Source organism: Struthio camelus, chromosome 5 (genome assembly GCF_040807025.1).
Source record: "Struthio camelus isolate bStrCam1 chromosome 5, bStrCam1.hap1, whole genome shotgun sequence".
Classification (NCBI taxonomy): domain Eukaryota; kingdom Metazoa; phylum Chordata; class Aves; order Struthioniformes; family Struthionidae; genus Struthio; species Struthio camelus.
In genome coordinates, this window is record NC_090946.1 from 39240146 (window position 1) to 39265363 (window position 25218).

Consider the following 25218-nt stretch of genomic DNA (forward strand, 5'->3'; position numbering starts at 1 on the left):
ATCTGGATGTTTTGGATTCCACTGTTGGCAACAGAGAGTAAGATTTCTATTTCATCTTACCATAAAATGCATGGGTCAAACTGAATATAAGAGCCACGTGGTTTGAAATAATGCATGCATTTTATCTTGCATATTGAGCATGACAAAAATTAGATAGTGTAGAAGAAAATTAACAACTGCCAATTTATGAGGCAGAAATGCTTTTTAAAAGTTAGTAGAGGTTAGGGTGGACCATTCAGTCCAAATCACTGTATTTTTCTGAAAGTTCTTTCGTTTTGATTATCATTTTCCTTTAGAAGCAGTTTTAAATTGTGCTCAGATTTCCAGATTTTCTCAGTAATATTTGGGTTTAAATTCCCATTGCCCTACAAATTAGAAACAGATAAGACTTATTTAGTCAGAACTAGATCCTTCATATAATTTACATGCTGGTCCTAATCAAATATGCTCTAATGTTTTGTTCCATCCATCCTCAAACGTTTCACATGAAGATACTACCAAAGTAGTATTTCTTTTTATTCTGGGGAAAGCCTTCATTGCTCATTATCACTCTGGGCACGCTTCTTTGTGTTTGCTTACCATTGCCACTCCCTCAGTCTTTCTAGCTCCTCAAGTTATTATAAACACTTGCCACTAGACTGATGCTTTGCAAACCTAAATATACTCAATTTAAGTTTTCACAACCAACTATTTAGGTGGATTTTGTTCTGGATCCGTGTCTAGTCTCTGCTCAGGTATTGATATCACTGTTTATAAAAAATATACAGGATAGAGCCACGTAAACATCTGAAGTAGCCTGGTTATGGAAGGCAATAAAGCCACAATAGCCTCATGTATCCCTCTGCTTAACTTAGCCAAATTTCACCACAAAAACAGACCACATAGCTATACAAAGCCCTGTATTATGCAATATGCAACATATCCAACTAGAAGTGAACTCTGGCTTTGCAGTGACTGTACAACCAGACCAGGGGACACCTAGAAGAAGCAGAAACTGCAACTCCCAAGCTTCCCACAGCTGGCATTGATACTAGTTTCTTGTTTCATCACAAACCTCAGAGAAGTCTGAGACAAACAATGCATTAGAATATTTTTATAGTTCTAAATTAAGGAAAATAAGCTTTCTGGAAAAGTGCAGTGATCAAATCTGTACAGGTTTGAGGGCTCGAATAGAGTAGTTGTACATACATTGTAATTTCTGTAGAAAACGTAAGGCAAGGAAGGATTGCTTAAAAATTTCAAATAAATGGAGGCCAACATGAAAAGATTTGCATAATTTCATACAGTGACTCCATCTGGAAGAGATGTGTTAAGAACTATGAACCCTTCTCACACTGCCTTTCCCTTTTGCTTTCGTAATTAGTTTTGAGCAGACAGAACTCTAAAAAGTAATAAAAATCTCCAGTATTTCCAGAAATGTTCAACTTGTTGATTTAACTATTCATTTTTTGTTAGTCTAAAAATATAATTCATTAGAAGAAGCTTAAATATTTCACTACATTTTGTTTTATCAGTGTTTTTGACCTTTCTTTATTTACAAATCCCTCTTTCGTGAATTTAAGCATACTAAGTTCACTGCTCCTACTTGCTTTTCCCAGCTGCTTTAGAAGTAATCTGTGGATCCTTAGGACTTTGCACACCACAGGTTGAAAACCACTGTTATATATAAATGAGACCCAAAAGGACTAAAAACTCATTGTGTAATAAAAGTATTCTTCATTAGAATACAGAAGGGGACATCATGCTGAAGAACTCTCAAGATCTATGCAGATTCAAGTAGAATTGAAGATTATTCCTTTTTAACATTTTCTGGTTTTTCCCATTTAATTTACAAGTGCACTCTCACTATAATAGAGAAAGCTTCATTTAATGTTTTATCTTCTATCCAGTGTAATTTAATTAACTGGTGTTGACATACAGATGTCATGGGCCAAGGAGAGGTCGCTGGGAGAGGAAGGGAACAGCTGTCACAAAACTATTAAATGGGATAGCGAGCAGAGACCTTGAAGGGAGGTGACAGCTGACAGGGTCCAATCAGTTGACAGTAACAGGATAGGAAGGAACCATCTCTGGGATGTACAAAACTATTTTTAAGCCTCCCACATATGTTTAAAACATATCAGCTGCATATTCCACTTACAACAGGTTCGCTGAGTGTTATCTTAATGTCCCCGAGTGCATAGTTAACCTATGAGGTGATCACTCTGGATAAGGATCACCAACGTCAGGGAGAGTAACTTCAGGGTGGGAGAAACTTTAGGAGTCCAAATTCTCTATTATTTTTCCAACACTGCCTAGTCCCTGTTGGTAGCGGAAGAGTATAGTCTAACCATGGAAAATCTGTATCTTTACTGGATCTAAGACAATGTTTTTTAAAATATAAAATGATGGGATGGGAAAACTCTTGCTCAGAGGCAGAGAGGCATTTTTTTTTCTTTTTCAGAACTTAGTTCAACATAGTATAAATGATAACCCTCTAGCTACATACATGCAACTTACAAGCCTTTTCCTGCAAGTAGAAAATATTAGTATTTACAAGGAAGACTCTACATTCTCTTTTATGCTGAAATTTCTTGTATTTCAGTTTGTCTGCACCAAAATAATATTGCTAGACATAAAAATGTGATTACACTGAGTAATGGAAAAGTTACAGCAATAATTAAGGAAGTTTTCTCAATAGTGAGATATATTAGGCTGTGCTTAGAATTGCTTCCAAACTGGAAAATTTATTTCATGATGTATTCAAAAATAGCTCACAGAAAATATTTTAGAAAAAAACATGAATAATCCTACCTGCACATTTTCGGGTAAAAGGGTATTTACAGATTGGGTAGATAAGTCGGTAGCTAGACAGAGAGACCATCAATATTTATATAATGCCCAAGGGAAGATAAGAACACTTAAATCTAATAAGTCTTTCCTGCCCTCTATGATTTTATATTTGATTTTTAAATACAGCTCACACCATAGAACATTTAATAGTGCTAGTGCAGAGAACTCTCTATGTAGTAAAAATATTTTATAATCCTATTTTTAGGTATTTAAATATTTATTCCTATTCATATACATTTAGAAATATTTTAAGGTTGCTTATTGACAAGATCAGGGCAACCAGCCCAAGTAGTGCACATGCTAAAAAATCTCGGTCTATTTGGCAAATCAGTTTAACTGTCCTGCCTTCAGCTAGGCAAAACTACAAACCATTTCTAGCTGCTCCAAGTAAGTGACAGATAGACAAAAAAGAGGAATTCTGATTAAATTTTGGTTGATGTTGATGCACTGTTATGGATAAGCAAATAATCAGCAGGCTGCACTTGTTGCAAGGAATCCAAACTTCAAACACATCCATCAGTCTAGTGAGCGCTAGTGAGTGCCAACTCACTCCAGAGACATAAGAAGACTTTGTACACCATATTTCAGCTCAAACACACTGAGCTGAAATCCTCTTCTCTTGTCTCCCTGCTCCTTTTCAAGAGGTACATGGATGCTAGAAATCCCAAGCCTTGATTGCAATACTGTAATAATCACAGTCCTCCTGTTAGAAGCAAGCCCTTTTTGGGCAAATACAAGAATGCTAGAAATGTTTGGTTATACCTGCTGTCCAGAATGAGTCCAGTCATGATTTGTTGAAGTAGTAATATTTCTCACAGACTAATGGTATTATTCTTTTCCTGAAAAATGAGAATACAGCCCATAACTCTCCAATTTTCTTGTGCTACCCGCTGCATAGCTTGCCTGCTTTTTGGGGTTTACCACTGAACATGGCTTCGTTACATGGGTGTTTTCTGTTGCACTGGAATCTGCTTGGTCATGGTGATGTCAGGAACAATACGCACTGGGAGTTCCTTTACCTAAGGAAAGTTTTAGGAAAACTTTATATCCTTCAGAGTTGCCAGACCCTCTATGTCACACTGAAGAATTTGCTACATCCTTTCTCTTTTTACCAAAATGCAAACTATGACAGGCAGCAGCTGCATGAAGATATGGTAAAGTAGGGCTACTTATTCCCTGTACAGCCATCACCCATAATTTGGAACAAGCTGAAGTGCTTATCTTTATCATATAAATTGCATAGTGGAACTCTACAAAGTGTGGGAGTGAGTTTGATTTTACCAGGAAACAGCATTTTCCTTAAGCATATTTCAGTGCAAGAGCTCCTTCATCTCCCTGCTACTGAAGCACAGGCTTGTTCCACTAAAGGTGAAGATGACATTGATGGCTTTTTTGTATTAATACGTGATGCTCTCTTTCTTGTCCACTGGGATACTGCATGTTTTTCCAAATGTTTCTCTGCATCTTTCTGGAGTCCAGCAGCTTCTTGCGCTCAGTAAATCGGTAAGGCTTCAACAATTTCTATTTTCTATTTGTAAATTTCTAAATAAAAAAGTATGATGACAAGAAAAGAATGTCTCCTTAAGCCATACAGCCTAATTTTCACTTGGTTTTGCTAAGCTAAAGATTAATTCTGCTATAATCACTAGTCCTTTGCTTAATCTATGAATTAAATAGTTCATTGTAAATATCGTCATTTGCCAGTACCCACCAATCTAAGTGTCTTTATGTTTTACAGCTGACTACAGCCCACATTGGCCTTTATGATAGCCCAGATATTTTTAATAACTTGTGATTCATTTGAGTGTACAAATAAAACGCCCAGAGTAGAAAAGGACTTCCTTCTTATTGAAACAAGCTACCTACTTTGTTTTTAAGGCATTCTCAGGATATTGGTTCAGTTCCTTGCTTTGCCATGTTTCGTGTATGATCATCCAGGAAAACCAGTTTCCTTGCGTTTCCATTACCCACGTGCTTAGGCTATTAGATGGTAAACTCCTCAAGACATTTAAGAAAAATTAGTCCCCAGTTTTATTTCATTATTTTATAGGTATTAATACAATAAGAAGTTAGACTGCTGAAATCTTAACTAAGAAACAGCTTCATCAAGCCAATATGTAGTTTGTCAAGCCTATCGCTGTTTTGAACTCCTCTCAATAGTGGCAATCAGACATTCTAATCCCTTTCTGCCAGAGGTGAAGCAAAAACTGAATCCCAGCCTGATGTTGATGTTTGGGAAATCCTAAGGAAAGCTCCTCCTTCTGAATATGAGAAAATTGCTTTTCAGTATGGTATCACAGATTTGCGTGGGATGCTGAAACGCCTCAAACGCATAAAGAAGGAAGAGAAAAAAAGTACAGGTTGGCAAGCTATACTTCTTCCAAATAAATGTATTCGTATCTTGTTTTTTGTGGGTTCTTCACATATTAACCTCAGTTAGACAGCAGCGAGATACAAGCACATGATAAATGTGAGAGTGATACAGTTTACTTTTCCAGTTGTTAATGGTCTTTACATGTGAAATGCTGATTGCCAAAGATCAAAGCTATGCTCAGTGCTCCGGGCTATCTTAGTCCTAAACTCTGGAAATTCTGAACCTGACCATTTTACTGGTTCCTTCTGCTCTTCCTCTTATCCTTCCCTGAACTTAAAAAACCAAAAAAAACAAACACAAATCTGTTCAGCATGTCAGGCATCAATGACACATTTAAACACTTGTATTTCCATTGGGAAGTTTTCTCAGAAACACTTGAAGCATGACACATTTGGGATTCTTCAGCCTTTTCTAGTCTTGTCAAGTATTAACTACCTCATTTTAACTTTTTTTTTTTTTTTTTTAAAGTTGGAAGCATACTGCCTTTTAGTAGAACTAAGAAGATTGGTATCATTTCCTTATGGGCGCACTTAACTATAACCCTGTTTAGGAAGCGTTGAAGGCCATAGTCATGTCTGTGCTAGATTTAGAATATTTTACTCGGCTTATTTTAGCTAACATCACATGCCTTTCCTCCTATGCTACAGTATCACAAAACACAGAATAAGATGAAGATGATAGAAAGAAATGGTAAAAATGCAAACAGGAATACAGGAAGAGGGGAAGATTTAAGAAGACAGTAAGCAGCAGGAAAGGGAATTTCCTTCCCTGACAAAGGATGTAAAATTAAAAAAAAATGTTAAGAATAAAAACAATCAACATTTTTTTTAACCTTTCTTCATCATAGCATTTCTCAAGAAACTGGATCCAGCTTACCAAGTGGACAAAGGACAAAAGATTAAATTAATAGTTGAAGTTGCCAATCCAGATGCTGATGTGAAATGGCTGAAGAACGGACAGGAAATCCAAGTGAGCGGCAGGTAAACTAGAAATCTGGGATATCCAACAAGCAATGTGCTACAGCTTGGATGAAGTGGAAAAACTATCTATCCTTAGAAAGAATGGAATAAAACAGGGAGAAATAGGAGCTGAGGAAGAATTTACATAGTGCTTTGGTTTTGGGTTATTAAAACGAGAAAATATTCAGTTTACTGTTCTCATCACTGTTTCTTTTTCTTCCCTGTGCTCGACACGGACACGGAACTAAATGCTCACATCTACCTCCTTAGCAAGTAAGTCTCAGATTATCCCTTGCTGTTTCTGTATGTGTTTCAGGGTCAAGGTGACTTTCTTTCTCATGATGTGGGATATATTTCAGTGTAGCTCATTTGTAAAACCAAATTTCAGTGATTCTGTGCTGAAGCCATGACATGGCATTTTTAATGGCATTCAGGTTTGTTATGTGGCTGTGCGTTAGAAGAGCATCCAGAGTAACCAGCATTCCAACACCATTCCTAGGTGTCTCTCTTTTGTATGAAGATTTCTCCATAATTTCCTGAGCTAGTTTTTCAAACGCTGCTGCTATCCACTGTGCCACAATAGCAATACAGGCCTAGAGTCTTAACCAACCTATTTACTGATGTTAGAAAAAAAGTGGCAACCTTTCTTCTTCTCTGCCAGGCAGGGGAGGCAGTGGATGGGTCCAAAAGAGATACTCTGATAATTACATCTAGTTTCTCTTTTCAGATACATTTTTGAGGCTGTTGGGAATAAGAGAATATTGACCATAAACCACTGCTCTCTGGCTGATGATGCAGCATACGAATGTGTGGTAGGTGAGGAGAAGAGCTTCACAGAATTATTTGTAAAAGGTGAGCAATGGCAGCAAAAGTTAGGGAAGAGATCTTCCCTAACATTTAGCATCAAATTACTGTCACCTCCTTCTTCTCTATTTTCTGATTAGTTAATCTCATAGGAAAGGAAATTCTCGAACATATAAACAGATTCTACTATCTATTGCAGCAGGTATTTTTCTTAAAAGATTTTCCCTACAGCTGCAACTGAAAAAGCACACAAAAACAGCACAGTTGTAATTATCATTAGTTTGGAAAGTGATTCTTGTTTTCTCAAAAATAGGGCTAGAAACTAACTTTAAAAATTAGATTCTGCTTGAGATAAACAAGTGCCTCAAGCTTTATAAGCAGATCAAGTGGTACAGAAGATGAATGCCTCTGGTTTAGAATTTCAAAGAATATAAATGAAAACTGATTAATCCTCTGTTTGTATTCTGTCTCATGAAGCAAAATGCAAAAGGTCAGCTGATAACATTGACAACATGATCTGGCATAGTAAATTTTAAATTCCAGCTTGGAGGGTATCAGCATGTATTCTGCCAGTAGTTCTTCCTGCGGAATGCAGATAAAGTGAGCGAGGTCTACGTTTGTAGTTCCGTCTTTCAGAGTACTGCGTTTAATGACAGCCTCTTCATTTCCAGAACCTCCAATCCTGATCACTCACCCACTGGAGGACCAGCTGGTGATGGTTGGAGAGAGAGTAGAGTTTGAGTGTGAAGTATCTGAGGAAGGAGCAACTGTGAAATGGTAAGGAAATAGTAAAAGAAAAAAAAAAAAAAAAAACAGACTATGCCCCTCCATGGGACATTCTCCAAAGTTTGTGGAGAAGATTAGAATTAAAAAGGATGACGACATCCCACATCACCTACTTTCAGAAAAAGATTGAATCTCCTCCTGTATGTCAAAGACTGAGGAGGAACCGAGAGGCCAGAACGTTGCAGAAAACAAATCAGTAAGTGCAGATATTTTATAGTGCCTCCAGAACTTCTTGTTCTGTGGTTAGAGGATGCCACTGATTCTACTGAGCTGCTGGCTTCAAAGTTTTCTAAGTGCTTTACAGCAGTGCCTAACTACTGCGCAAATTAATGAGATCTGTATTGCAATGACATTGTTGTATTTCATGGAATCTTCTGGTCTTCTCCACTGCAGGGAGATTTTTTAAAAGTATTTTTTCTCGGGTAAAAAGGTAGTGTCTCTTGAGATGGAGAGGAAAGGTCATTGACTTATGTTAACATACCTGTTATGTTGATCCTGCAAAGCCAGTCATTATGCATATGCAGCAAGTGGGATTAAAATGACAAATACTGAGTCCACTGAGTCCATTTTGTTCAGCATTCCAGTGGAGGGGAAGCTGGAATGCTCACACTGCTTGGGCAGGCACAGCAGGCAGCGCTCACATACCAGTCCTTACGCACACTGTTCTCACTTCATTTCTCTAACAGATGAAATTCTCTTGTGCTTGTTAACAGCTTCAGCCACACGGTTATCAACTATTTCCAAAATGCCCATTACATTCCTGGAAAGTGCTGTCTCTCATCTGCTCTCTCAAAGGAAGGAACTCAGAATTTAAATAGAGCCCAATGGCTAATACAGAGTGTGCATTATGCTATTAAAACCACATCCACAGGCACACACATGCTATTGTGCAGGAACTGCTTACAGATGCCTGGTCACAAGAGATGGGGACAACCATATCTGTCCCTCTCAGAACACAGTGCAGCTGCCACACTTTGATCCTATGCCTTTGAACCCCTCCAATACATCTCACAGAACTGGTATCTGTGGGATGGGCATTTGGCCTGACAAGGGCAAAACAGCACCTGTTTTCTGCCTGAAATGCAGCAGAGAAAGTCTTCAATGCATAGCAACAGAAAATCAAGTAGCTAGACATACACTGCATTTCATTGCTTTTATTATGGGAGACTCAATCACTGTTCTTTGGCAACAAGGACAAAGGGGAAAAATGTAAACATCCAGGGAAAACATGAAATATGGTATGGAGAAAGAGTTCCAGTTTTATGTCTCATTAGGGAAATACTCAGCAGCTCAAGCCAAGTAACAAGCACTAACTCAAGGCACCTATTACAGCTCTTGGGCCCTTTAAATCTGGGAGATGAACTCACAAGCACATGAATAGGAGCAAACATGTGACTTGCAGAAAACAAATATAAGGCTTCCTGCCTCCTAGACAGGACATCAGACTAGGGATTGGAGACTTCATCATGTGGGTCTCTTATAGTAATCGGGAAAGAATGTTCTCTTGATCACCCAGAAAGATCTTGCATGATTATTACGCAGTGCTATGTAACAGTTATTTCTAAACTTGAGATGTCTTGGAAATAACGCAATTCTTGAAAAAAGAGGTGTAATAAAATATGTAGTCTGGACTTGACTTTTCCATTTCTGGATGCTGGATGTACCATCTGATCAGCTCCAAATGAAAACAAACTATAACAACATAGTACTAATAAACCTGTGTGTTCCTGCTGTTACACAGTACCTACGTCAGTGGTACCTCAGAAGACGTTAATCATTTTATCCTTGCGATATATACAGGAAATAGGAAATTGCAGATAAGAGAAGAGTGGTAGAGTGGCAAAGTTGAGAATAGATCTTTGATCTTGCAAATGTTCAGGACTTGGATAGACAAACCATGGCTGACCTAGCACTGGTCTAATTCTGCTTCAAGCCTGAGGTTGGACTAGATGATCTACGGAAGTCCCTTTCAGCCAATGTTTCTATGGTTCTATAAAATCCTCCTTTTATACCTTATTCACAGTTGTTCTTTTCTGCTTCATTGCTCCAGTTACCCAGGGCTATATTACTTTACATGATGCTTTTCACTTTTCACTGCAGCAATGTATTATTTTACGACAGGCAACAATCTAGGAGTTCTCTCTTGAGTTTTACAGTTTTATCATTCCACGATCTGTCAGTAAACCTCTCTACACACACTCTACTTATTATACACAGTATCAGCAATGTACTAGTTGCTAAAACAAACACAAGGAAGATATTTTATTCCCCTTCGGGGTATTTAAGACACTAGTCACTGCAAATCTATTTTCATTGCTTAGACAAGATTTCAATAAATCTCTTTCTCATCAATGGCTGAATAAAACATTCAAATATCTTTGATGAGTCACATGTCAAAACATATCACCAAAAGATAAATAAAGAATTTCATTTCTGGAACACTAGCCACCACACACTTGCCTGCTTTTGTCTCACCAGCATGTTGAACTTTTGGATTACTGTCCATTCTCAGCAGTTCAGCAAAGGTTTATGCATTGAAGCACTTGTTTCAGAACTAATCTGCATCTACAAGAATATCAGCCTAGAGGAACATCTTGCACATGGCCTCAGACTCTTGCCACTTAGCAATCAGAGGAAATATTATCCTGGCATAACACTAAGTACTCTGTTTCATGTAGCTGTTATAAGCATTCTCTGTTTCCTCCCTAACTAGTGTTGCAGTCCTGTGATCTGGAAGGCAGGCCAGTGTTTCTTTAAATCAGCTGTAAACTCCAATAAGCTGTGCTTTGAGGAACAGCTAGAGTGCATAAACTGCAGGTATTTTGAAATAAAGTTGCAGAACGTATATCCAAATCACAATTTGTAGGTTTCCCGTCTTCTGTTTAAAGCTTTGAGCTTGTGTTTTAATTCAGCAGACTTCTACATAGGCAAACGGTTTCCTTGCATACATCTACTTGGAGATTAGAGCTATAGCGTTTTAACGAGTGCCTAAGTAGCGCTCCAGTTTGCTACCCTGTGAACACATTTGTTAACCTGAGCAGTCATATTGCAATACTGGTAACAAATAAGCAAAACAACACAAGGGAGAAAGAAATTTCTTATTCTAGTAAAAGCATTTTTTACTACTTCTTCTTCCATATGAATAAGTATCAAAGAGAAAGATGTCTTAAGTTACAAATCTCAATGGTATTATTCAAATTATAATGAAAAATATAAATGCTAAAAATGAGTAGTTGAAGAAATTTCAAGTAATTTTCTTGTAATTTATGTTATTTGCAGATTACAGAGGGGAGAGCTTTAAAAAGTCATATATATTTCTGTGTGACCTTGACTAAACAGCTTGAATCCTCTCTGCTTGTTTCCCCTCCATAATGATTGGAAATTGCAATAATTAAATTTCCTCCCAGGCTGGGTGGTGAAGCTTAATTAAGTAATGTCTTTAAAATGCTCTGACATCCTTGAATGGAAAGGGCTACAAAAATCCAAAATGAATCTTCATTTAAATCCATTCTAAAATCTTTCTTTTTTCCTGATGCTCACAAACCATGAATTTATAGTAACTACAATTCACATCAGGAAAAACAAAACTTTTAATCATTTGCCAGCAAGCCCTGTTTTCCTTATGGCACCTTCTAAGCGAATACATTTATTGCCAGCCAGTTTTCTCTTCAGCACTATATCTTGCACAGCATTTAACCTACTGTATATCTACAGCATATAAATAATAACAATGAAATAATTCTTCCTTGTAAGTGAACTCTTTTGAACTAGAAGTCAAATATCTAGTGGAAAATTAATTGTCAAGCTAGTAGGATTCTGGTGCCTAGTAGTTCTGGTTCCACTGACATTTGTGAAATGGTCTCTTTTCCGCTAACTTGAAATACAACAATCAGAGACTGGATTTATCTTGTGTCTTCCCATCTCTAGCAACACTGAGCTGACTCTTAATCATCTTCTTCCACCTAGAAGAGAGAGCCTGAAGTTTCCAGAAAAATGACTCAACCTTTTTTGACATTGCAGGGAAAAGGATGGAATTGAGCTGACACGGGAAGAAACATTCAAATATCGATTTAAGAAAGATGGAAAAAAGCAGTATCTAATCATTAATGAGTCAACCAAGGAAGACAGTGGACACTACACTGTGAAGACCAATGGTGGGCAATCAGTTGCTGAACTAATTGTACAAGGTAGGCACAGGTAATATCACAGAACCAGGGAAGCTAAGTAATGAAAGCAGGCTAAAGGTAACCTTGTCTACGCTAGTGCATAGAGGCAGGATAATCCTTATGCCAGGGAAAAAGATGATTTAACAAATGACATAAGGGTTCATCATACACGCCTCAAGGAGAACTCAGACCTGTGCGCTAGACGTAACAGATACTCCAACAGTAACAGGTGCTTAGCCTTAACCAGGCCTGTTAAAGCCTTGCAGGCTGTGGATTTCCCTTCATATTTTACCTTTCCACAAACAGCTCTAGCTGTTTCTGCTCAGCCCCAGGTTTTTCTGCTCAGCAAAGTCATACCAGCTGTCTACTTTACAGATCTATTCTAGTTTGTTGATTATGTATCAATTATTCCCACAATAGAGGTAGTGGAGTCTCCTTTGCTGGAGATATTCAAAACCAGTCTGGATGTGATCCTGGGAAATATGCTCTAGAGGTCCCTGCTTGAGCAGGGAGGTTGGACTAGATGATCTCCAGAGGTCCCTTCCAACCTCAACCATTCTGTGATTCTGTGATTCTGTAATATCAGAGAAAAAGCTGGAAGTTTACCAGAGCATTGCAGACCTGACAGTGAAGGCACGTGACCAGGCAGTCTTCAAGTGTGAAGTTTCTGATGAAAACGTGAAAGGAATCTGGCTGAAAAATGGAAAGGAGGTGGTCCCAGATGAAAGGATAAAAATCTCTCATATTGGCAGGTCAGTCATGTTTCAGAAGGCATGCACAGGTTTGGGTGTTCATTATAAACTACAAGAATTTTTATCTCAGGGGGATAGGAATATAGAACTAGATTTTGTCTTGGCTCCAGTTAGAAGGAAAAAGTTAAAACCTTTTCATGCACAATCAACATACAGTCACAACTTTGCGCTGGTACGCGTGCATTCTTCCTGTGTTGGTACATTTTGCATGTATGACATCAGTGGTACACTAGCAGAATTCATCCTCAGTTTTCACTGGGATTTCATATTTTCTTGGTATTGAAATCATATAGAAAATATATTGCTGGTAACTGTAAAATTAGCAGGAGTAGTTAGACAGATTAAGACAGCACTTACATGTAAGCTCCTTTACAAAAACTAGGGGTCTTTTTATAATAAACATTAATACATGTACAGTTGTACAATTTGCCGTTCCAGTTCCTTAGAAGCCTAGGTATTACTGTAAATCGAGACCAAGAAGATCCATAAGGTACACAGGTATTATATCTATTAGATAAACTCTGTATTCCATTTTAAATGTACAATAATAGAGGGATAGAGTATCATTTTTTGGCATGTTTTCCATAAAGTTTCCTTTATTCATAATCCGATTAAATGAAAACAGTAAGCAATGTTACAATGACCTTTCTAAGGGTAAAGGACTGGGCTAAAGCAGAGAAACTGCTTCCTGTATTCAAGCTAGCTCAGCTTTGAAGTATAATGCATCTACCTTGACAAGAAAAATAAACTCAGAGACATCACGCTGAGATGAACTTACCTGAATATTGAAAGTAACACTGTCCACAGCCCTAGTGATTGTTGACTGGATGTTAGGGAAAGGGGAGAGCAAACAGTAATCTCTTTCAATAAACTATAGGCTGCACACTATCTCTTGATATAATCCTGTTTCTCCTGGAAAGGTAATGGAGTTGAACATATTTATTCATGTTTTCCAGAATCCATAAGCTAACTATTGAGGATGTAACACCAGGTGATGAGGCTGACTATTCCTTCATCCCTGAGGGATTTGCTTACAACCTTTCTGCCAAGCTTCAGTTTTTGGGTGAGTTATCTTATAATATGTAATGGGAATTCCATAGGGGTAAAAAGATGGAACTAACCATGGTTATACCAGGAAAGGGTATGGAGAATCCCTTTCCTGATACCAGAAGATAGGCACATTACATTGCTTTGTCTGATATTTTGTATTGTCATTATTATGTTATTTTACAAAGTCTGTCTCCCAGTTCATTGCATTCATCTGTTGATTTTGATCCGTTATGGGATTCATTTATATCCATTATCCATTATATATAATGACTGATCAATTTTAAAATTACTTTTTGGGTGCAGAAGAAACACAAATTCTCAGTTTTCAGATCTATATCTCTCCCCCTACCTTTTTTTTTTCCCCAGAGGTCAAGATTGATTTTGTACCAAGAGAAGGTAAGAACAACTATCATTATTTTATATGCAAATAAACATGTTTACAATAGCAAAGCATATAGAATATTTTCATTTTTAATTTAATGCATGAGTATTCACCTCTTCTCATACAAAACACTCAAACCATATTTAAACCTTATTTTATTTGCCTTTGCTATAGAACCTCCCAAAATCCACCTTGACTGTCTGGGCCAGTCCCCTGACACCATTGTCGTGGTGGCTGGGAACAAATTGAGATTGGATGTTCCCATATCAGGAGATCCAACACCTACCGTCATCTGGCAGAAAGTAAACAAGGTAATGTGTAGTCTGGCACAATAGATGAGGCAGGGAAGTCACAACAGGAAATTCATTTTCTTTCTCAAACCTGACTTAGATTTGCAATTCTTACCTATCAATATTTTCATCTTCCTTTTAAAAATAGTTTTTAAACTCAATAAAAAAAATTTTTAAGCTGTAATGCAGCTGTGAAATCTTTGAGATTTAACTGTTTCTGCGGGAGCCATTGTGAACTGTTCTTTTTCTGAATTGTTCCCTTTTTTGTCCATTCCAAAAGTAGGGGCTGAATAGTAGATACATGTACATTCAGACAAAAGGATACCATACAGGTTTATTCTATTCCTACTACAGAGGAGGGAAAAGAAAAAAAAAGGAAAAAAGGTCTTCTCCTGACAGGATGGACATACGCTGGAGATGGTGTTTCTTTCCCAAAGGCTCTTCTACAGTTTATGAAGAAGCTATATCCTTAACAGACCACTGGGGCTGAAGGGTAAAACTCTACTTGGGATACTGAAAATTTAGAGTTTGAGAATTTAGAGGACACTATTTGCCTTATCAGAGCAATTGCAAGACATAAAAGAATTAGCAGCTAAACATGACATGCTAGGAGAGCTCCCTTTCTGGCTATCTCAAAGCACCCCCACCCCTCATAAACAGTGTGCTCTTGAGCTGTAACTAGCATAAAACACAGAAACACCTTGCACAAGATTCTACACCATGATTACACTTTCCATAGAGAGCATGAAAAAAATGAACAGATACAGACAAAATAATATGGCCAATCATATTTATTTCCCCAACTTAATTTCCTCATGATTCTCAAGCATTCGTTGTTCAGGTGAACATATTTAGTAAAATTTAGGACTTCCTTTTGCAATACATAATTGGTATAGAAACAACTAGAAAACACTTGCCTGACTGTTAAAAAACACTTTTTTGACTGTCATGCAAAAGTCTCTCTGAAAAATGAGGATTAGTTTTCAGGCAAATCTTACACCGTATTATTCTAAGAGATGAGATCCGAAAGATGAGGGAAAGAAACCAGGCTGGATTTGAAGGAAGGATAGGCTATACTAATGCAATATTTTGTTTGATGTGTGTTACAGACATGACTGTATTTCTGAGCATTAAAACTTCTTCGTAGACTTAATTCAATTATTACAGAAAGAAATAATCTTTGTTTTTGTAGTTGCACAAGGTCAGTAACTATTACCACAGGACACAGAGATTCACAGCCAGTTACAATTCTGCAGGGAAGTCATGCATCTTTGTTTATGAAGCTGTAAATTTGTTTTTACTGATTTATGCTTCCTTCAGTTCACTGCAGTCTGATAACTCTATTTCTATTTCTGCTTTTTGCTTTCATTTCAGTTGATTTCCTTCCCAGCTCTGCTCGCTCTCATTTGCTCTTCACTTTTGGCAAACCTCTGTATTCGAGCCCCTACAACATACCTATGGATTTTTCTCCTTTGTCTTGCAGAAACTACTTTACTGCTCTGCTCAGTAAGATTTAGCTGACTTTCTGTGGTTTCTTTGCTTATATAGAAAAGCGACCTTGTCCTAAGCAATGATGATTCCATGATTCCCTCAGAAAACAGCAGTGACTTAAATGCTGATAGTAAGGTAAGCTCCTTATTATTTATGCAGACACACAAATATGCTTAGTTTTTTCCAGTTAAATGGTCCTATTCAGAAGAAAGTAAAATTAAAGCTGGTGGATGTTAAAACTGATCAAACAAATATCACATCAAGCCCCACATCCAGGATCACAATGAGTATTATCAAGCACTTTGACATCAAGCACAAGAAACCTGGTGAGTAATCTTAGAATCTAAGATACTCATTGAGGAAGTTTCGTTCTAATCACTGTCCTTTGGTGGATGGATTACAAAGATTCAAAGTAGTTTTGTTTCCTTATTTTTTTTTTTTTAATGTATTGCTGAATGTCCAGCCCGAGATATATCTTGGACAAAATCATAGAGGACACAGGGAAAGATGCTAGGTCATGAGAGTGGGTTATGTACGTAGGAAAAGATGAATGATTTTCCTACATAGCTCCTTTTATCATACATATGGGTTTTTTTTGGCAGAGTCAAAAGTAGATTACAATTTATTATGCAGCAATACACAGGCACGTTTATCAGAATTAGCATTCTGCTGTACTCATCACACATATGTTTTGAGTGATTCTTGTTCCAAGTCTAAAAATACAAAGGGCAGATAAAGAAGAAAGGAAGGCATTATAAACACACAGCAGAAGTTATCCCATGTAGGAATTCAGAGACGTACACAGTAACAACTTTGAAATGTAACTGAGAATGCATAACAATGAGTTAAGGGCCAGCAGATTTGCAAAACCGATTTTTCCAGAAGTTGTTTACTTTATCTGAGCCTTGTGTTTAATATATTATATCTTTTAGATGTAAATAGAACCTGAACTACTGTATTTGTAGCTTTTGAATAATTTCAATAATATTTAATGCTATGAAGATTATTTCACTAGTTACATGCAGGTTCATCAGGTTGTCCCTGGCACAGCTTAAAATGACTTTATCTGTTACTTTCACTGCCCACAGCTTCTGTTCGAATCTGAAGGCAGAGTTCGTGTGGAGATGCATGAAGACCACTGTGTCTTCATCATTGAAGGAGCAGAAAAGGAGGATGAGGGAGTATACAGAGTTATAGTTAAGAATCCAGTGGGAGAAGATAAGGCTGATATCACAGTCAAAGTTATTGGTAAGTGAAGGAAGGAAATAAATAGGCCATGAAAATCTCTCGAGTTCAGTGATATTCACTCATCTCTAAAACTGAAGCAAGGTGCCTGCTGTATGAAAAGGAAAGAGAACTTCCAGTATAAATCCAATCCTTTCTATATTTTTCCAGTTTCACGTGATCCTATCATTTATGTATGATATTCCTTTCTGAAGAGTATTGTTCATGCTACTCTGAGAAGAGAAATAACTTCTTGTCATTTTGTTGTTGTGCTTTATTTTTAAATAAAGATTACTTCATTTATAAGTAGTAAATGGTTAACAGCATGAGGAGATATATAATGTATCTGACACAAGATAAATGTATTGCAGCTGTGAGTCACAGAGGAGCTGGAGGGGAATGTGATTCTGAGTCAGTAATTTTTATAATATTTTCATAGGATTTAACATCTCTATATCCTGCTACACAAACAACAAAAGATCTGGTTATGAACAAACTTAGAAATGATAAAAGAAAATCCTTTTCACCTATAGTATTATAATTTGGAATTCACTGCTTCTTGAAGTCATTAAGATGAATATTAAGTCTGTTTTCATCTTTTGTAAATCTTAAGTCAGGATATATTTATTACAAGTATCTCTATCAGTAACAAAATATGTGAGACGTGCAGCCATTATACTATATAAAAAGTTTGTTCTAGGCAAAGTAGGAGGCCCTGGAGTGAGCTTCTTGTTACAGAATTGAGAACAAATTACTAACAACTATGAATTGCTACTTCTCATTTGGCTAGAGGACTGCTGGAGCTGTTTTCTAAAATACAGCTCAACAGTTCCATCCCATGGGTTTAGGTAAAAGATCTAGTAAATGAGCGTGATGTCAAATGTTATTTCCTGTTAGCTACAATTCAGGTAAGGGCCATCTGTTGTATGCAAAAGATCTCTCCACATGCCAAAGAAGGAAATACCAGTGTATCTCACTAATGTTGGTTCTGGGTTTGTTTTTTTTTTTGGTGGCATAAATACATTTCAGTTAGGAATTACTGGATGCCAATTATCCCTATTACTGTACAGCTGATTATCTTACATTTTACAAAGAGGTGACTATGCCTGGGAAGAACAAGAGATAATAAATAATCAGAGAGATAAATAATCAAATATTATTTAAAGGAAAACCAACCTAATATGGAAGCATCAAAGAGCAGCATTCACTCTGGAATACATAATGAATTTTATATTATATCTACTGTTTCAATCTGACAAATCTGCATGATCACTGTAGAAGCACCACAGTGATGAAAAGTCCTATGTCTTTAATACTGCTGACTAGGAAATTCCTCAGGATGTCTGATTTCTTTTTAAAGAGACCATTTATATAGTCAAGATGGAAAAATGTTAAATGAAAAATGTTTCATTGCATTCATTCTCACACATTCTTCAGATGTTCCTGACCCTCCAGAAGCCCCTAAGATCAGCAACATTGGAGAAGATTACTGTACTGTGCAGTGGCAACCCCCTAAATATGATGGTGGGCAACCAGTACTTGGTAAGAAGTACTAAAATACAACGTCCCCAGCAGTCTCACCTGTATTTTTGCTGCTCCTTTAAAATGATTCAAAATGACTTTAGAAGTTTATTCACTTCAGGAAGGGTGACCTCCAGAAACTAACTGCTCTAGGATATAAATCTTTCAAACCTATTTAGATTATTGCCCTTCAATTTTAGGGAGAGAGTGCCCTCTACCTGTCCCATTGAAATCAGAGAAATATTTCAGCCACTACGTTAATTTTCCCCTTAGATAAAGGTACCAAAATAAATAGGCAGTATCAAAGCAGGAGATGATGTCAAAAGTAACTGAGGTTAAGCATTCCCTTTCAAGACTGAAATTTTAGGTCTGTATACAGGCCTTTGAAACTTGCTTGGAAACACCGAAACAGAGGAATAGCTGCTTCAGTCATCAACTCCAGTCCTCCGCAGTCTCAAGCAATCATGCAATGCACATTCCCTTTAGAAGACTACTTTATAATCCTACTTCATCCCAAACCAACCACATACCATAGGTCACAAACCCCTTCAATCTCTGTAATTACCTTAAAATCTGTACTAGAGGCTAAAATTATAATCTGTTACAGAAATTAAACAGAGAAGATCAAGAATATCATCAATACCATCATAAATGTCTACCGAGCATGATATTTTTTACATAAAACTCCCTGCGATCCTAGGAAGGAAAAAAAAATAAGGTAGGGTCTTGGCCAATTTCAAGGAAAAAATCCTCTAGACTCCAAATCCAGCAGTTTGTTTAATAAGGACAACTGGAGTTTGAGTTTCTTATTTTAAGTACACTGAGACCTATACACAGTCCAGGCTAGGAATGCTCTAAAATTCTTTTAATTTCCTGCATAGTACCTAGAAGAGAACAATTTGTATTTGCTTTTGGATATTTAGACTTCATTTACTTCCACAAGAATGGAATAACCTTATTTAATTCAATAGAAGTTATCTGTGCAGGAATAAACAGGATACTACTGGGCCACACCTTTGCGGTTTCACCTGTTTTGAGAGGAAGCAAGCAAGAAGTTAGAGACTTAAACTGTTATGTTCAAAGCTATATATCAGTAGCTGTTGTGTTACCCCAGTCAAAACCTCCCAGTGTACTTCGACTAGGCAAAGCCCATGATTTGGTTTCGTTTAGTTGTTAGGGCACATATATTTTGGAAAGCAAACACACATTTGGAAAACACACACAGTTTGGAAACTATAAAAGGCATGATTTTGTTAATGTCAATAAAATAAAATAGAATAAATTAATAGAATAAAATAGAAGGAAATATCCAAACAAGAGCCAAGATGTTGTACCGTCCATTCAAACCAAGATATAAAAGCATGCTAAAAAGTTAGTGGAAAAAAGGAGACAACTGCACGCCAGGAGGAACTTTCTGCACTAGAAGCAATGATGCAACCTGTCAGCCTAAAGGAACTTTTGCCATTCACTTCCCAAAACATTCTTTAGACACCCATGCTCTTGCTGAAATTCAATATAGACAGGAAAGGCTGATGCAGGATATCTGTACCTATAGCATGTCAGCAACTCTGCCTATTGTTCTCCACTTCCTTTTAGACCCTATAAGGGTGAACCATACTGCTCAGGTATAACAAAGGGATACCTGCAATTTGATAGAGATAACCTTTGTCAAAAGCAGGAATTAAATTGCCGACCTACAGAGCTCAATTCACCATCTTTTACAATTTGTTTGCTATAGACCTATACTGCCCTAGCAAATCACTGCAACCGACTTATATCCTCTGTGGACTAGGTGCAGAGATAAGCATATCATACATATAAATATACTGAATAGCGATTTACACATACCATGCACTTCCTGATGATTCTGATGTTTTAAAACAAATCTGTTTAAAAGAAGTCTACAAGCATCACACGCAAGCATATCATCTGTAGCAGGTCACTGGAAAAGAATTTGCTACAAACTTTTCCAATTTGATTCCAAACTTTTCCTCCAAATTAAAGATCGAGAATCACAGACAATGTTCCCAGTTTGGGGAGAAAAGCAATTTATGTTGAAAACTGATCATCCAGTCTGGCTTCATCATTCTGAAAAATAACATAGTGCTGTGGAAAAGGCTGCACATGATGAGGGAGTAGGGGGACTACTGTATGGTGTGTTTTGGGGGGGGGGGGGGGGGGGGGGCGGAACTAGTACTATGTGCTAAAGACCTGGACTCTAGGCATACAGACTATATTAAGCTATACTACAGATGCGTGCGTTCTGCCTTGCATCCCACTAGCCTGGGTCTCTGTAATCATGAGGTTCACTTTCCTTCCCAAGGAAACCAGAGCAAGGAAAATGGTGCATGTCCAGGAATCACTCCACTACAGGCCTGAAGAATAGCTCGGGTCTGGGCCCAGTCTGGGGGAGCACTCTCTGATTCCAGCACTTAGGCATGGACAGAGATATTTAGCACAAATTCTGTGATAACTACTTTTAAAAACATGAAGGGAAGTGTCAAACTGCTCTTCCTGCTAATTTTTTGCATTAGGATTGATGATATTAGTCAATAATAAGAATAGTGAATTGCAGCTGAATACAAGAAAGATTTTTTTTTAACTCTATGTCTTATCTTACACAATTTAAGGCAATTTCTCCTTCACTAAAAGGGCCCTCAGAGGAACTGCTGGGTATCATGCATTTCCCTGCCATTAGGAGTGAACGATAGCACTAATGCCAGAAAAGATTTATCATTTATACCAGTTCTACTAGTATGTCTATTTTGCATGCATCTAAGTAGAGTAATACTATTGTATAACATGCAAAATATACTTAAAGCCTAATAACAGACACAGAAAGACTATTTCAAATGGGTTCCACTCTGAAAAGCATAATTGTTCATGCAAGAATGTCAGAGAGCAAGAAAGAAACACAAGAAGAAACTGGAGGAAAATACCAAAGCTTCACACAGTTCAGTTATGTGCAATAATTCTGGATCATATTTGGCTCTTTCATACCATGAAACAAAGGTGATTTTCTCTTCTCCTGTGTGTGAAATAACGTTGCAATTCCTTTACATCATAAGAGATATCCTTTCCAGGCTATATTTTAGAGAGGAAGAAGAAGAAGAGCTATCGATGGATGAGACTGAACTTCGACCTTTTAAAAGAGCTATCCTATGAAGCCAAGCGAATGATTGAAGGAGTAGTTTATGAGATGCGGATTTATGCTGTGAATTCTATTGGCATGTCCCGGCCAAGCCCTGCCTCACAACCCTTCATGCCAATTGGTGAGTTTTACCACATTGTACGTTATTGCTAGGACAAAACCACGACAGGATAACTTTCACTTCTTCACTTCAACTGTCCTCATACCCAAAAAGACTATGTTAAAAAAAAAAAAAAAGATGCTGTTGGCCATCTCTATATTCTGTTTTAATCAAGCTTTTCATTTCTCATCTTCCTCTTCTCCCATCTCTCATTCCCCTTCCTGAGAAGCACAGAGGTTCCAGTTTCATGAAATTGCTGATGAATTTCTAGTTGTTATAATTAGAAGTGTGAGAGTCAAGCTGGGTCTGGAAAGGAGGGGAACTAATTGACAGATTTAGTCACTCTCAGCTTCCCCCATTCCGTTATGGGTGCAAATATCACAGTATCCTACCCAGTATTCCCTTAATCCTGGCCTCCTCCACAGCTAAAAGGATAGCTGGTAAAGAAAATATTTGAGGAATTATTTTCTATAAATAATTCTTCCCATCTCAGCAGTCAGTGTCTCCTGCAGTTCATGAGCTGGGAGCAAACAGAAAGAGTCCTCTGGAAGCCTGCCTGCTACGAGCTTTAAAAAGAAGAGCCACAAAAATACAAATAGCTGGAGATTAAAATGACTAGAGTTGCCAAATTTACAAATATCAGTGAAGGGGGACAGCCTGCTGAAGGAGATTATGTAAAAGGAGATGATGCAGTGAATGGGTCAGAAGGAAAGGATGAACTGCAAGAAGGGTCTGCTAATTCTGGGTTTCAAACACCCAACAACAGCTGGTCTGCAACAAAAGAGGGCAAACAGGAACCTTCCAGAGGAGCTACCGAACCAAAAGGTCCAAAGTTTTCACGGGATAGGCAGAGAATTACTTGATTAAGGATTAAGTTCACACTTATTGCTTCAGAGAAGAGGTTTGGGGTTTCGAATGTGTACTGTGTGGTTGTGTATGCACGCAACGGCTTTTGCCTCCTGTACTTGGTTCACACTCCTTGCTCCAATTTCAATATGAAAAATTTTGACACAGCTACAAAAAGAAAACTGGGTGATATGTTTTTTGTAATAAGTTCAGGAACTAGGATCAATCTCCATGAGTGGCACAGTTTATAAAACTGTATTTAACTTACTTTATATATGAAATATTTCTAATATGTAAAATTTGTTAAGTGTATTCAAAAATGTTCAGTTTATAATCTTTATTTATACTCATACAGTATGTCCAACTTATTTCTTTAACATTATTGCTTTTACATCATGTATACTAAATGTTATGTTCCAGTCATTCCAAATGTTATTTTGAACAAGTCATCCTTCTGTTTGCTTTTTGGAATCAGTGATTTGACAGTAGCATTTATGTGTATTCAGGCTTTGGGATTCTCCAGTAAGAGCTTTTCTTGTTTATTTTTTTTTAATTAGTAAGCAAGAGTTATGTATAAGAAGACAGAATTTAGCTCGTGGTCCCTCTGAACTATGGAATTTAAAAAGAGCAAGGAGACTCCTGGTCTCAGGAGATGTGAAATAGCTATATGTAACAGAAGTGAAATTTTTTCAGCTCCAAAACATTTTTCCCCCCGATTTGTCTCTATTACAAATGCACAAAATGGATCTGATGTTTTTGTAAATATGTAGTCATAACTTTTGGGCATTTTCACCATTATTAGAGGAAAATGAGGTATATCAAATTTAGCCACTGATGAATTTGGTCCTCTGATTATGTTCATTTTTTCACCCCTCATTATGTTCAGGCTCGAGGTACGGCATACAAATTGTATGCATTTTTATTTTGAAACTTTTCTGCTAACTTCTGCTGATAATTTGACTCACTTGTCCATAACTCTTCCTTTTTCAACCAGCTTTTATTCATAAGGGAGCATATGTGAAGACCTACTACTATCTGGACTTCTCATTCCTTTCCTATTATAGGAATCTTGTGTTGCACTTCTGTTAAATGAAGTATTAGGTGTTACAATTTACAACTGTGCTTCAATTAAATGTATTTTATTAAAAACAGATAGTGGTATGTAATTCAGATGCTAATCACTACTTCTAGTCTTTGAATGCTCACAGTTATATTGCTATGTCTCAGAAATTACTTCTATATATTTCCTTACAGCTCCTCCAAGTGAACCAACCCACTTTACAGTGGAAGATGTTTCTGACAGCACTGTTGCTTTGAAGTGGAGACCCCCTGAACGGATTGGAGCAGGGGGATTAGATGGCTATATTGTGGAATACTGCAAAGATGGATGTAAGTAAGCACTAGCACTGGGCAGCAGCAACTAAACATTATTAAAATACTACAATTGCAATAGTTTCACTGCAATATCACAACAAATAACCATATCCAGTATCATTAAAGTTTAACTCTAAGCTACTGCTAACATCCTTGCCAACCATCACCAGACCTACCATGACATGACTGTTAACACCAAGACAGTCACATCAACCTTAATATCTTCACAATCATCATCTTAAATTTTGATACAGAAAAGTACAAAAAGGCCAGCGTAGTTCTGTAGTCACTATTACCATACTTCTGTAGCATTCATAAATTGTATATTCCCTAAAACCATACAATAACACAGCTGTAAGTCAAACACTGCAGTTATTTTCCAGTAACTGTCACCTAGTCTCATTTAATACTTGTAGTCTGATAACAGAAAGTATAATTGCACTGTATCTACAACTTTCAACTTACTGTGATGTTACAACGTGTATGTCATAAAAAAATCAAACAAATGTATAAGCACTTCAATCATGGTATTTTCTCTATCACTAAGCAAAACTGCCAATAACCTAAACTATAGGGTATAATTTATCCAGAAGTAATTTCTAGTCTTTAATGAGATATTAAGATGGAATTATTAGAATCCCTATGACCTCATCCTAGGATGATTTTATCAATAGCACTTCTGTGTTGTTATAATAACTAAGAAAACCCCAGGAACTCTGTTCTATAGCGTCAGAATGAAAAAGTGATAACAAATTGCAACAGTTATGTGCTCTGTTATTGTTTTCAGTACATGTCTCCCACCATTCCATTTGGACATCCACAAGAGATCCACTTATTCCATGAAGAAATGAAAATAAGGCTTCACTTGCTTGCTAAAGATGCCTTCAAAATATTCCCCTCCCCTTCTTGCTAATGAAAACAAATGTAGAGAAAACTCTACCGCTCTAAGCTCCCTGAAGACTTAAAATAGAATGACAAAGAAACCATCCTTACCCTAAGCCATTCGGAATAAAGTAAAGTTCACATGTTCCTGAACTCCATGTGTAAACATACCTTCTGAAACCAGAGTTCTTTTTCCAGCTTAGTTTATTTTATTCTAAGTGTGGTTTTGCATGT

At 37.2% G+C, this 25218-nt stretch overlaps 1 protein-coding gene across 1 annotated transcript in view; it reads left to right on the forward strand.

Annotated features, from left to right (window-relative positions):
• The window catches only part of MYBPC3 (myosin binding protein C3), a 65441-nt gene that overhangs the window by 21110 nt on the left and 19113 nt on the right, over positions 1-25218 (forward strand). The window contains exons 10-25 of the mRNA XM_068945708.1: positions 4312-4335; positions 5026-5192; positions 6054-6186; positions 6436-6438; positions 6893-7017; positions 7641-7746; positions 11776-11942; positions 12508-12673; positions 13630-13736; positions 14090-14119; positions 14280-14416; positions 15944-16021; positions 16975-17134; positions 18548-18652; positions 21715-21903; positions 23983-24117. Of these exons, the coding sequence (XP_068801809.1) occupies positions 4312-4335; positions 5026-5192; positions 6054-6186; positions 6436-6438; positions 6893-7017; positions 7641-7746; positions 11776-11942; positions 12508-12673; positions 13630-13736; positions 14090-14119; positions 14280-14416; positions 15944-16021; positions 16975-17134; positions 18548-18652; positions 21715-21903; positions 23983-24117 (1832 nt within the window). The remainder of the gene's footprint in view (positions 1-4311; positions 4336-5025; positions 5193-6053; positions 6187-6435; positions 6439-6892; positions 7018-7640; positions 7747-11775; positions 11943-12507; positions 12674-13629; positions 13737-14089; positions 14120-14279; positions 14417-15943; positions 16022-16974; positions 17135-18547; positions 18653-21714; positions 21904-23982; positions 24118-25218) is intronic.